A 14,222-nucleotide genomic window follows, 5' to 3' on the forward strand; every position below is an offset into this window, starting at 1 on the left:
CATTTTTATAAAGTATGACTGTTAAATTTGCCTGAAACAGCAGCTGAGTTCATTAATCCACATCTTTAACCTATTTTCATAGATTTTCATTAAAAGTAGCACCCAAGGCCAGCTACCTTGGTTTAGCTCCAATAAAAAAAAAAAAAACATCATCATCATGTCACAAGTTGAGGAGTCAAAGTATCTCAGGGTCTTAGACTCCTATCTGAGCGAGGAGAGAATGGAGTGGGAGCTCGACAGTCGGACCGGCCCCAGCAGATCAGTGTATGTGTTGCACTGATCTGCTGTGATGAAGAGAAAGCTGAGCAAACAGGTGAAGCTCTCGATTTACCGCTAGGTCTACGTTGCTACCCTTCCCCACTGTCAACAGATTTGGATCATGACCAAAAGTAGGAGATCCAGGATACAAGTGGCTGAAATGAGCCAGGGTTGCCAGGCCCTCCCTTAGGGACCGGCTGAGGAGGTCAGCTGAGGTGGCTCTAGCATTTGTCCCCGGATGCCTCCCTAGGGAGGTGTTCCAGGAGTGTCCCACCAGATGGAGGACAAGAATGTCTCCACATACACTATTTCCCCCACTATTAATATCTAAATTGCATTTTTCCCTAAACTGAATGCTGATGATTTAACAAGATCTGTTTCAACAGCTGCCCCGGGTCTTTCTGCATGGAGTTTGCATGTTCTCCCTGTGCATGCGTGGGTTCTCTCTGGGTACTCCGGCTTCCTCCCACAGTCCAAAAACATGACTGTTAGGAGTGTGTGTGTGTGTGAATGGTTGTTTGTCCTGTTTGTCTCTGTGTTGCACTGCGACAGACTGGCGACCTGTCCAGGGTGCACCCCGCCTCTGACCCATTGACAGCTGGAGATTGGCACCAGCAATCCCTCGCAACCCCACAAGGGATAGACATGTTAGAAAATGGATGGATGTTTCACAAGCTGCACTTCTCTGCTTTCAGTTCCAACAACGAATAGGAAAATAAAGAAAGGCTAACCTTCTAGGACAACTTTAAAATACTCATATCTGCTTACCCGGCTGATGATTTAGAAATAAAAGCATGCACAACAAACTCTAACAAATACAAAACAGCAGCAGCACAAAAAAAAACACAAAACAAAAAAAAAAAAGCTCCACCAGGATTAATTGTTTGCCTGAACTGTGGAAGTCTGCATGAGCACTGAGCAGGCCTCCAAACAGCGCAGGTGTTATTACAGTGGAATCAATACCTGGAATAAGGAGCTGCATCGACAGGGGGCCGACACGCCGGCGCTGCTGCCGTTCCCTGAAGGCCTATGTGTCCACATTAGGGAGCTTGAAATCAGTTTATGGCATTTGGGGAAACATTAATCCTCTTAGCACCAATTTGGTCATTATGGATTTTATTGAGGCAGAGCTCCTCCTCTGCAGCACTTAGGCGTGGAGCATGCTCGCACGAACACAAACCTTCTGCTTTGACACTCTTAACATGCAAGTATGAAAACAGGCTCCCACGCAGATCCATGCACTTTAGAGGGAACCTTAATGGAAAGTGTTACACAACATTACATAACGGGACGAGAACATGCCACAGGAACAGGTTTCATCCAAGAGCACAGGCATAAATGCTACCTAATTTTCTAACCGCTCCTTCATTAGGAGGTTTCTTCTTGGTTATTCATTGGAACATAATTTGCAAATGATTTGTAGTTGAGAAATCCTTTGTGGATAAGACTACCAAAAAAAAACAACAACACATTGGTCCAACCAGTTATAAATGAATAAGGTTGAATGGTAAAAATAACAGACATTCGACATATTCTGCTCGAAACTGATTTCCAGTTTTATCTGAGGTCTGAGCTCAGTTTTAATTCATGCAAATAAGAAAAAACATGTCCAGTAGCTTTTTTTGGATATGGGTCATGGTTTTGGATTTGACAGAAAACGTAGGATTCCCTGGATTACTCCCATTTCTTCCCCTTTAAAACATATTTCCTGTCACTTTGTTGGATTTTAACAATCAAAAACACGTGCACTGAAGGACAACAAGTTTCTTGAAGCATTTTTAAAACTGAACATAATGGGATTTCTTTTAAGTTCTGATGCATTTTATGAACATGGTATTAATAAAATGCATCCCGCATCTCTGCTCCTGCCATGCAGATTAATAATCGTAACTGATCAACGGGAAACGGGTCTATTCTAATCTCTGGCCTCGATAAATGATCTCTGGGTTGATGCATCTCTACTTGAAATTGTATTACTGGTGTTCAGTTTACGCTGCAACATTGTGCACACCCCGAGAATTCATTACACGCGTCTCGACTTTGGCCGTTAGTGCTGGACAAGACAGCAGATGGGAAATTCTGACAGGAAAGTCCTCGTCTTCAAGTAAGATCGACAACAAACTCCAGTTGCATCGTGCCAAAAAATGTCCTGCTTCCAGGTTTCTGGCAGGTTAAAAACAGACTTGGACCGTCCACTGCAGGTTCTTCCAATGTCTGATTATTGTGCAGCCTTTTTGTCACATGGTAACCAGACTCCCCATCCAGGAGACGGTCCTTTTGTTCTGCGTTACCCTAACGGACGCGGATCCAAACCCTTCATCTGACACATGAGTCCACGTCCTTCTCTAGGGTTTCAGGTCAACACGAACTCCCTCATCTCCACCTGCCTGGCGGCCGGACCAGGAGGAGAGGGCACACCTGAGCCCCGCGGCTCACAGGCAGGATTGCTCAACCCTGCCAGGATCCAGATCCGGTTTCCTACCGGCACCGAACACGACACTGTCAACCGTCTGTACACATTCGTTCTGTCCTGCTCCTGTGTCTCCAGTCCACACCAAACAGCCGGTCAGGGTCGCAAACAGTGAGGTTTTAAAGTGTGTGTTTTTAATACATTGAGATATGATTCACGGCTGAATAAAAAAAAAGGAAGGCCAGTAATCTGCATTTAAAATGCAAAGATGAGTCAGAAGAACACAGACTTGAAGTCCAGTGCCATACTGGGACACAGTCAGCGAGTAATGCATCAGTTTTATAGATGTTTAAAGCTGTTGTTCCTGACATTTGGTGCTTAAAGATGCATCATACTTAACACGAGGAAATCTTTAGTCAAAAAGACTAAAAACTAAATCATACAAGAGGGATTTAATGGGCAATCCTACTTGTCTTGGCTGATCTCGATTTCTGGTTTTATTTAATTCCAACTTTTTATTGGACTGTAAAGCATAAATAGAAAAATATCTCCTGCAACTTCCTTGATAAAGGCAGTGCTTTTGAAGTTTTAAAGACTATTCTTATTTATTGATCAAAGCATACGGTCCTGTATGTTCTCATCCTGTTGGTTAATGTGTTTATATACTGAAAATGGTCAGATGTCTTAGCTTTGATGGATTTCATGAAAACAACGCATTTATCTGCTGATCCATAAGAGTCTATCAAGAGAAACTTGGCTCTGATTTCTGAATTATTGGTGCAACTCTATTTTTCATAAGACTGCAGTAAGTGAATTAACAAAACAAAATAAAAATAACAATATTAATAAGAAGGAATTAGCCTAAAATAGAAAGTAGAATTATCTTGGGCCATCTTTTGTGTTTCATTTTGTTTGCTATACATCAAATTATTAATAAAACTATTATAGACAAAATACCGTAACTGTCACATAATAGAGAATCAACACCATCTCCATCTAAGTCCACACACATCAAAGAAACGTCAGCAAAAGTCGCTTTTGTTTGGCCGAACAAACAGCTCATAAGTCAATAATAGCTCCTTTGTCTAAAGTGACATCATCGCCGTGAGAAGAAAGCCAGACAGACGGAAGAACACGAAGCGTCAGACAGACAGTAGCACCACAAACACAAAGTGAGCCGGGTCGATGGAAATTTTCTCCCGACTCTTCAGCACGGAGTGGCGTGTGTTTGCTGACGGAGAGGTCTCTCGGCCCATGTGTCCGCTGACTCACTGTTGTGGTTGAGGTGTGCGAGTGTGGAGCGTGCAACTTTCTCAGTGTTACTACCAGTCTTCTGTTTGCAGGGAGCTGAAAATGGCTTTTTGTTTTGTTTGCACTGTGTTTCTCTCATGGTTGACTCGAACAGGTACGAACAGGCCCAGAGTTATACATTTATCATTCGTAAGTACATAATGTGCCTAAAGCCGTGCGTGCATTGAGCGTAAATAAAGAAATGCATCTAAAGCGAGCCTTTTCAATTCAAATTTCCACATTTAGCCCCACTGCTAATAATTAAAACTGGTTTAGAGCCACAAATAAGATAGATTTTATAAATATTAACAAAATGTAATGTTTTATTTTGAAAGCTAAGGAAATTAATACAATTTAGTTTGAATATTTTCAGATTTTCATGAAGAAAAAAAACTATTTTGTAGAACGAGGTCAGTTGAGCGAAACCCATAAATCTGGAAAAATCAATGATATAAGTAGCCCACTTAAAACTATAAAGCACATAGTGCAAAACAACATTAAACTACTTTTAAAAGCCTTGTACATTTGGTTCCGTTTGGTTGCAAACATACTATGCAGATATTAAATAAAAACATACTTTAGTTCCAATGGTCTTTATGATAATAACATTTATTTGGTTTTGTAAGAGCCAAACTGAAGGGGCCAACGAGGCATTTATTGCTCTAAGGTAGACACATACATCTAAATAAATCAGAAAATTTTGTTACAGTAATATAATTGAAAAAAGTAAAAGTAATAAATTCCACACAAAGTAAAATATTTTAAGCATTATTAAATGTTATTGCCAACACAATCATCAGGAACATTACTGGCTTGACAGCTGTCCAGCAGACAGGTTGTGAAATCCCATAAAAACGGATGGAAAGCTACAACAGCAAGATGGCTGTTCCCAAAGTGCTGCATCCAACCTTTGTATCAACAGTGGAGTGGAGGGAAAAAATGGGGTTGAAAAAAATGTGCACAAACAAAAATGATAATGACATTGAGAGGATAGTGAAGCATAGCCGAAAGTCCGGTTCTGCCCCGATTTATAAAGTCTAAACTGCAGTTGAAGTTTCACCAGCCATTGCAGACAGATGTATCCCTGATGTGGGCTACACCTTAAAATTTCTTTGCCCCTCCTGAACCTGAGACACCAGAGCATCTTACCTGGGCTAAGGCGAAAAGGGTATGGACTGCTGCTCTCTGGTCTAAAGTCCTCTTTTAAGACGATGCTTGCGCACCGTTGTCTACCACACTTTCTCCTTCCACTTAACTTTCCACAATTAGCCTTCATGTGGAGAGCATGCCGGACAACTGTCAAGTCTGCAGTGTGTGTGTCCCATTGTGGTATAGTCCATCATAACACGCCGCACATGATATTATTATTATTATCATATAGTCAGGTTTCTTTATCGAAAACCCCGTTTTAAATTCATGTTATGTGACATTCGGGTTTTCTGCAAGAACAGCCGTTTAGGTTTTTATCGGCTGTGACAGCTGAAATATATTTTTCTGCGAGCAATTTAACTGCACCAAACAGGAGTTCCACTTGACGATAGTTTAATTTGCCGGGATTGCAACGGTGCGTCGGGTGTCGGCATTAAACCAGGCGTAGACTACAAGCATAAAGACCTGCATCACGGTCTGCACTTTGTCACAGATCCACCGCCTGGCAACATGCAACGACCTTCACCGTGCGTCCTGTGCTGTCATCTGCTGATGCCAGCAGATTTTCCACGTAACGTTAGTGCTGTGACAAACATGTACACACGAAGTCAGCCTCTGAAGTCAGCGCACAGGTCTAGTCTCTCTGAACGCCCGCTATGACTCTTCTCTCAAGTGGGGAAAAAAAAAAAAAGCTCATCTGACTGGGGAAAAGGAGCCTATTGTTGCCACCAGCTCTGGCATTATTGTATAAAAACAACCTGTTCAGCCCACAGCCTCTCTCTCTCTCTCTCTCTCCGGCTCATTAATGATATAACCAGCGGGGACTGAGCCAAGGCGTGGGCAAGCCGCTTCAACTGTGTCAAAACAATGGCTCCACGGCAGCGTAGCCGCTCACAAGGCATCTCTTCTAATTTTAAACCTAGCTGTTATGCTTCTTTCCATTCAAGAATACGGACACCTAATCTTTCCCTCTGAAAAGATCTATATATAGCAGCAAGTCCTCATATTGGCACTGATTGTTCCGCATCCTCAGATTTGGACACACGAACACAAACAGGAGCCTTCAGACAGGCTCACATCTTGTAGAATGATGAGAAAATACAGCCGGCCGAGAGCGAGGTGAGCTCACCCTGCTTTAATCTGCCCTCTCCCATAGATCTCTCTTCATTACCGACGGTGTGCCAGAAACCAGGATTAGTGGTGTTCTTAGCGCCTTTTTAGAAAGTCAGGCCCCTTTTCTGCTCTTTTACTTGCGCACAGGCTCTTACTTTTTGGACTCGGTCTGTAACAGGTGGACTGACAGGAGGGTTCAGTGACGGGAGCTCTGCACCGGGTTGGGCTGTGAGGAATACAGAAAGGGATTCATGATACTCACATTTAGAGACCAAAGCTACAGTTAGCTTAGTTTTCGCTTGTATCGCAATCCTCAAGCCAATCTTATCTGGTGGTAATGATCCAGAGCTTTCCAAAAAACACTGCGTGATCTCCCACTGGTGCCTTTCACCTTGGCTTCTCTGCTCTGGACAGGAGGAGGAGGAGGAGGGAGGGGGGGGGGGGGTAATTAGAGTTGGGAACAAATGCAGCAGCTGCTTGGCTCGATGGGAGAGCGCTCACCGCGGGGGCTGAGTCAGTGGTCAGCACCCAACGTTTGTGCGCGCCTGCGTGCGCAGATAGATTCGGACCCATCGAACAACGAGCGGGTCGTGACGTCCTGATTAGCAGGGGTGAACGTCTAGGATCGTAGGTGCCAAAAAAAAAGTCACCAACAAGGTGGAGCAGGTCTGAAATTGGCCTTTAAGATCTTCAGAGCACTGACGTAATCCTAAAACTGATACGCTGATTTATTTTATTTTTTTTGCTTTACTTTTCTCACGCTGCTTTCGTCTCCTCCTGAAAGACTTGGGAACATCTGCAACCAGCAGGTTACGAGAACGCTTCATGTGTTGCATCGTACCGCCATGATGTTGCAGAGACAGTCAGGTTCTATAGAACTTTACCTGCACCTACTTTCTGCGACTAACATGCAACACACCTTATGCGATCCAGGTAATTTATCATCAGGGTCCAACTAGGGAGGCGCGACATTAGGAAAACGGCTGCGTTTTAACATTTAGTGCAATAACGTACTGGCTGCAATTAAACCACATTTTTGCGCTCCCCGTCTTTACTGTCATAATGATGCTCCCTCTGTTTCTAATGGAACTACAATCCACATCAGGTAAGCGCGCCACGGATAACGAATGCGTTGCATCTGAAATCTAACATGTAGATACGGCATGCAAGCATTCCTCTGCAGTTCTAAAATAGCACATGCTGTTATATTGTGCAGCTTTAGGTATAACTGAACACTGGGCTTATCTCTAAAAAAAATTTATTATTATTATTAATAATAATAAAAGCCAGCAGCATAATAAGTGTGTTTGAATGCTTTAATGAGAGCAGTTGCACATTTTTTTCCCTTTTAAGCGTCACTTTTGTAGTCTATGCATAAAGTGGTGCACCTGCAATGCTGCTGTGATGGGAGGGCAGAGATAGACGGGGGAGGGAAGGGGGGGTTGGTTGTGTGTGTGTGTGTGTGTGTGTGTGTGTGTGAGGGGGGGGGGGGGGTCGGTCCTGTACTGCGCCTAAAAGCGGCCCCACTTTTTTCCTCTTCATGCGTATGTCGTGGACTACTCAGTAAATCCAACTACCCCCATCAAATTGATCCATATCCTAACGCTGCCTCCCCCCACAGAACCACGCCGGTTCGTGCGTGCAGGACCTTCAGCCATGCACTCTCCCGGGTTCGCCTTTCATTCATCGCCGCGCAGGGGGCGCGGCGTCGGCGCGTCTTGGAAAGCTGCGGATCCCATTGATAAAATTCCTCCTCTGGGGGAAAAGGGGCTGCAGTCAACGTCACCCCGACAAGCACGCAGCTCTATGAGGGGCAGCAACGCACGCAGCGCCCGGTCCCGGAGGCGCACCTCTCTGCACAGCTGCACAACCACAAAGCCAAGGGCAAACCGGCGACGTTGGGGGGCGTAATGTGGGAGTCGGAGCGTACCTGCATTTTGTCTGATGTAAACACCTCGGTGTCTACCTCGCAGGCGATGATGGTAACCATCTCCAGTTTCATGTTTATGGATGGCATTCCCCCTGCGCGGTAGCTAGAAAGAAAACAAAAAACCCCGCAACGGAGCGAAAACCGCGGCTCGTTTCTCTCGGCGGGTCACGGAGAAGCGCTCTCCTCCTCCCGGGGGGGAGCTAAGCGTCCAGCGGGTCGGTGTGGAGGTTTTCAGGCGCAGGGAGGGCTGCTGCAGCCGGACTCCTCTCTGCACTGAAGCGCTGCTCAGAGTGATGTTGCAGCAGCCTGGACAGATCTCACTCCCTCTCCGGCCCTCCCCTCCCCTCGCCTCGCCTCGCCTCGCCTCCCTTCCCCCGGCCCTGGCTCCACATTGACGTCACCATCAGCCTTACGTTGGTCGGGTTTTACGCCACTACTGTGCTTGCTGCTCATGAAGCTGCTCGACGAGCCGTGCAGGGCGCACTGCAGAATTCGCCGTCCGGTTTATTCCGCTTCTTCTGGCAGAATTACTGTTTTATGTTCGTAGAGCTGTCGCGGAGAAATGCGTCTGAGACGTTTGAGGAGATAAAAAAAAACAAACAAACAAAACAAAAAAAAACGAGTTGGAACATCAGCTCCAGAATAATCCAGCAGTCTATTATTGATCAGAGTTGCTTTAATGGATAAAAAAAAAAAGAGCCAAAACTAAGCACACCCCTTGAACCTGATCTGATTTGGTCAAGTTACAATCAGAAACCAAATTTATTTTATAGGGATTTCATGCGATTGACCAACACAATTTTTTTTGTTTTACAAATAAAATCCTGTAATGTGTGGCGGGAATTTATTGTTCCATGTCCCCAGTGGGTTGAGGCAGATGAGCGTTCACACTGAGCCTGGTTCTGGTTCTGCTGGAGGTTCTCCTCCCTGTTAAAGGGGAGTTTTCCTCTCCACTGTCGCTTCATGCATGCTCAGTATGAGGGATTGCTGCAAAGCCATCAACAATGCAGACGACTGTCCACTGTGGCTCTACGCTCTTTCAGGAGGAGTGAATGCTGCTTGGAGAGACTTGATGCAACCTGCTGGGTTTCCTTAGAGAGGAAACTTTCTGACCAACCTGGAGGATCTGATTGAATTTGACTCTGGAAAGTGCCTTGAGATGACATGTTACATGAATTGGCGCTAAATAAATTGAATTGAATGTGCTTTGCTCCAAAGCGTGCCACTATGCCCCCCGTGTTCAGGGCGGTCCGGCGTAAAGGTGAATCCTTTGCCAAACGTTTAAGTCTTGGCATGTTTGCCTGTTTAGCTCCATCCAGCTTCTCATCCAGTCCATGTTTCTGCTGTGCAAGAGCTTCCCCACATCATGATGCTGCCACCACCATGTTTCACTTTAGGGAAGATGTGTTCAGGGTGATGCAAGTCTTTTATGACATTTAGCATAAGTTTTAGCCTCATTTAACCAGAGCACCTTTTCAGACCTTTTGTTGTTAGGATCGCCTAAAATAAATGCTGAGGCATGTTGTGAGTGTAAGGTGACACGATGCAGGACATTTCTAGCTGTATGAATGTAGGAACCTTTGCAAGTCACCGTATGAAATATAGAACCTTTACGTCTGATATGAAAGATCAACATCAAGCTGACGTAGTCAGAGTGGAGTGCACAAACATAATAATAAGCAAGTTTTAACTGAATATTACACTAGCTCGCCCAACCCACGCATAGTATCCAGAAATATGAAAGCCTTAAAATGTTTTACTTTTAAAACTAATACATGTTTAATACTGTTACTTTGGTCTAATGTCTTTTAATGGGAGTTTTCTATAGCTTTATGAGCCATAGAGTAAAGCAGAGCTGCCCCGTTCCCATATGTGCACTGCAAAATACGAGACTGGATGCTACATTTTTATCTCATTTATCTGCATTTAAAGGAACAAATTAGATCAATTTGTAGAGTTTTTTTTAGACTTTTTGAGTGAATACTGTGACGCCATCAACCTGTGGTATTTTTACTCTAGTGTTTTGAATCTCACACTGGCCATACCTCATTAGAGCATGAAGCACATTATTTCATATTTGCGTCAGGAGGGAACGTCACCCAGCGTCTTTTGCTGACCTCACTTTGCATCATCTCTCAACATGTTTATCCAGTTCATACAATTTAAAATTTTATCCCGCATCAACAGGACAGGAAGGATCACACTCTCAAGAATCTCAAGACTTAAATAAAATGTACACCTTTAAGCATTAAGAAACTTAGAGTGATTTTTCATTTCTTACATAATAACACTGTGTAAAAACACAGCTTTATCTACTGTACAGTGTTAAAACTGCTCAGCCCAATGAAGGTATTTCCCCCCCAGTTAAGGCATAATTGCACAACATTGCACGTGAAGCTCTAAACGTTAAATAACTTGAGCTGACGCAGCTTGAGGTTTCAGAAAACAACGGACAAACATGACTAATCAGCAGTGGAGCAAACGTGCTGCATGTTGAAAGGAGCTGATGATGCCAAAGCCCCAAACTACAGGTGTAGGAACTTTCTTCCGTCTTGCACGCTTAGCTCTTCTATTGCTGGATTTTTGATTTTAGACAACCCGCATCAGTCCAAGTAAAGCAGCCAATGACTGAACCACTACAGCCAGATACATATTACCTTAATTATCCTGTTAATCTAAGTTTTCAGTGCAACAGGAGAACAATTGCTCCAAAGACTCCCAAACGCATTACGGCATTGCATAAGAATGTCTTCTATGCATTACTCAGATCATCTCTCTTACCAGCCCTTCATTTCATAACGATAATAATAATTGCTCAAATAGCTGAGACAGCTAAGCCTCCATGAGCCATTAATATTGAGGCCCTAAGCGGTTAGAGTTATTTATGTCTGCCTGTGTGTTAGGCACTGTCCACAGTGAGCAGACGGAGAACATGAGGAAGATATGTGCGAATGACTGTGACACGCCTCCAGCAGACGGCCCGTCAGTCACTCCAGTTTGGAAAAAATCTGCCTCTAAACGCCAAAACTGGCCACACATTTCAGGAATCGTGACACATCTACCCACAAGCAAAAAGCCCCGTCAGATTCTTCCCCTCCTGGGAGAAAATCTTTTCATTTCTTCAATTCGGGGCGTCGTGAAAAAGCACCACCTTGGATGCAACCCGACAGGTTTAGACATTCTTTCCAAGGCCCTCTCACAGCTCATTAATCACGCGCTCAGAGGTAACAAAGCAGCGCGACAGTGTCATCTTTTCTTTCAAATCCCCTCTGTTCTTTAGAAACCAAAGGTTCTGATCATTTATTTATGGTATTTTGGGAAATTCTCTCCAATTTTTCTTTCTATAACGCTTTGGGTTGGATGAAGATCGCAAACATTCAATGGCAGAAGAAAAACTTAATTCAAACAGAAGCTTCCCGATGCATGAGAATGAGGACCATAATCCTCTAGGCTTCCTGCCTACAATCCTCCTAGTGGCTGCAGTGGGTCATGCTGCACCGGTTATATGAACCTCCCGCTGTGCAGTGAGCATCCAAACTTCCAAAGCATGGGTGGAGGGCAAGTAAGCAAAAAAATGGCGGAAAAAAAGACATATCATTCAGGGGCAGAGAAATGAAAGAGGAAGAAGGGAAAAAGCAATGATAAAGGTATGTTTGCATGTCTTGGTAATGTTTATCAAAGATATTTGTATAATGGTTATTAGAAAATGAGCTTGTTAGTGACCATTAAGGGTCCACTTAATTAAACCCGTTGGGCCCGATTTCAGTCCGAGGACAGCCACGCCTATTTTATCATGCTTTAAAAGCATTCCTAAATACCTCTAAGGAGGAGGCTTTAATGTCCCTGTTTTAATAAATATTTTCAGTTTTATAGCCTTTTAAAACACACAAATGCCATTTACCTGTCTATCAAACATTGCTGACTCTTTCAGAAAAATGACATGCTTAACTCCACCTCGAGGTCGGTATCATTAAAAGCTAGAGAGTCCTACCTTTTAAACAACGTACAGCACGTCTCTGTCACATCTGCAGCGGTGAAATAATCCCACTGTGCAACAGAGCTTACAAAACTCTCAGTCCCTGTGACGCCCAGGCAGTTTCTGACGAGCTGCAGCTATGACGAATTAACAATGTAACGTTCTGCAGCGCTGTCCCCCCCCTCTTAACGTCTATCCGTCTATCACCGCAGCAATGCCAAGGATTGATCAGATCGTTCTGGAAGTTTCTTAAAAATATATGAGTCATGACTTATGGGTTTTCTCTTCATTTTGTTGATAAAAGCTATAAAAATGGTACATGTTGCTGAAACTCGGGGTAATCAGAATCAGACATACTTTAATAATCCCAGGGGGAAATTACTTAACTCTTATTACCAATGGCTTTGTCATGTGCAGAAGAAGTAGTACAATGGAAATCGTTACTTTTATTTGATCTGCTTCTATTTTATTAGCTGAAAAACACAATTGGAACAGTTCTGGCATATTTCTGCCAACCATAAGTCCTCCTGTCACACTGCCTAATAAAACCTAACCCTGTGAAACAAATATGCTTCATCTGATTCAGTCCAAATTTGCTGCAGCTATAGGCTCAGAAAATTTGATATTTTCTTTACTTAATCACCTATAAATCAGACATAGTGGCATTTGTAATAGTTATTCCACTTGAAAAGTATTCTTTAATGCCTAATGTCACACAAATACTAAAATTTACATTTATGCTCACGTGTTTGTATTTGTCTAAAACCGAGCTTCAACTTTTATTGAGTCAATTCTCAGGGTAGGCCTTATATATTTTGGCTTGAAGTTTTTGCTAATGTTTGACAGCATGCAATAATTGTATGTGTATGTGGGAATGCTGCTTTCAATTGTAAGATGCTGAGCTCCATTGCATCATAAAAAATAATAATAATAATAATAATACATTTTATTTAAAAGGCGCCTTTCTAGACACTCAAGGTCGCCGTACAGAAGGGTAAAAAACAGAATGTCAGGAACAGAATCAAAACAAAAAAACATTTAAAAAAATAAATAAAAAATAAATAAATACCGAGGCTGGGACAGGGAAATTGATAATTAAAGAGAATAGGCGGTCTTAAACAGATGAGTTTTGAGTTGTGATTTAAAATTTTGAAGTGAGTCCGTGTTTCTAAGTAGGGGTGGTAGAGAGTTCCAGAGGCGGGGGGCAGAGCGGCTGAATGCTCTGCTCCCCATGGTGGTGAGACGGGCGGAAGGGACAGACAGGTGTAAAGCAGATGAGGATCTAAGAGCACGGGAGGGGGTGGGAATGTGCAGGAGGCCTGACAGATAAGGGGGGGCTAGGTGGTGAAGGGCCTTGAATGTCACCATGAGAATTTTATATTGAATGCGGAACTGCACGGGGAGCCAATGAAGCTGTTGGAGGACCGGGGTGATGTGGTGGATAGAGGGAGTTCTTGTTATGATGCGAGCAGCTGAGTTCTGGACCAGTTGTAGTTTATGGAGTGATTTCTGAGGAAGGCCGAAGAGGAGAGAGTTGCAGTAATCCAGTCGGGAGGTGACAAGGCTGTGCACAAGTATGGCAGCAGTGTGTGGGGTAAGGGAGGGACGGAGGCGGTTGATGTTTCTTAAGTGAAAGTAGGCAGACCGGGTAATGTTATTGATATGGGATTGAAAAGATAGGGTGCTATCGAGGATGACACCCAGACTCTTAACCTGGGGGGAGGGGGAGATGGAGGAACTGTCAATAACAAGTGGGAAACTGTCAGTTTTGGAAAGAGTTGATTTGGTGCCGATGAGGAGAACCTCAGTTTTACTACTGTTTAATTGAAGGAAGTTTTTGGTGAACCAGGCTTTTATTTCACAGATGCAATTTGTGAGGGAGGTGGGGGGGAAGAGAGGACGATGGTTGTGTGGAGAGGTAGAGCTGGGTGTCATCAGCATAGCAATGGAATTGGATGTTAAATTTGCGGAAGATATTGCCAAGGGGAAGGAGGTAGATGATGAAGAGGAGGGGCCCGAGTACAGAGCCCTGGGGCACGCCTGAGGTGAGGGGGGAGGGGGTGGATTTGAGGGTCTTCAGTTGAATGTACTGAGTG

The 14,222-nt window shown here is 43.8% G+C and overlaps 1 protein-coding gene across 2 annotated transcripts in view; it reads right to left on the reverse strand.

Annotated features, from left to right (window-relative positions):
- Nucleotides 1-14,222, reverse strand: part of rcan3 (regulator of calcineurin 3) — a 58,142-nt gene that overhangs the window by 20,644 nt on the left and 23,276 nt on the right. Inside the window, exon 1 of one of the 2 annotated variants that reach the window (XM_012864554.3) lies at nt 8,151-8,524. The exons of the other annotated variant lie outside the window; for it this stretch is intronic. Coding sequence (XP_012720008.2) covers nt 8,151-8,237 — 87 coding nt within the window. The 5' untranslated portion in view covers nt 8,238-8,524. Of the gene's footprint in view, nt 1-8,150; nt 8,525-14,222 lie in introns of those variants that run through there. 2 annotated transcript variants of the gene reach the window in all.

Source organism: Fundulus heteroclitus, chromosome 19 (assembly GCF_011125445.2).
Source record: "Fundulus heteroclitus isolate FHET01 chromosome 19, MU-UCD_Fhet_4.1, whole genome shotgun sequence".
NCBI lineage: Eukaryota > Metazoa > Chordata > Actinopteri > Cyprinodontiformes > Fundulidae > Fundulus > Fundulus heteroclitus.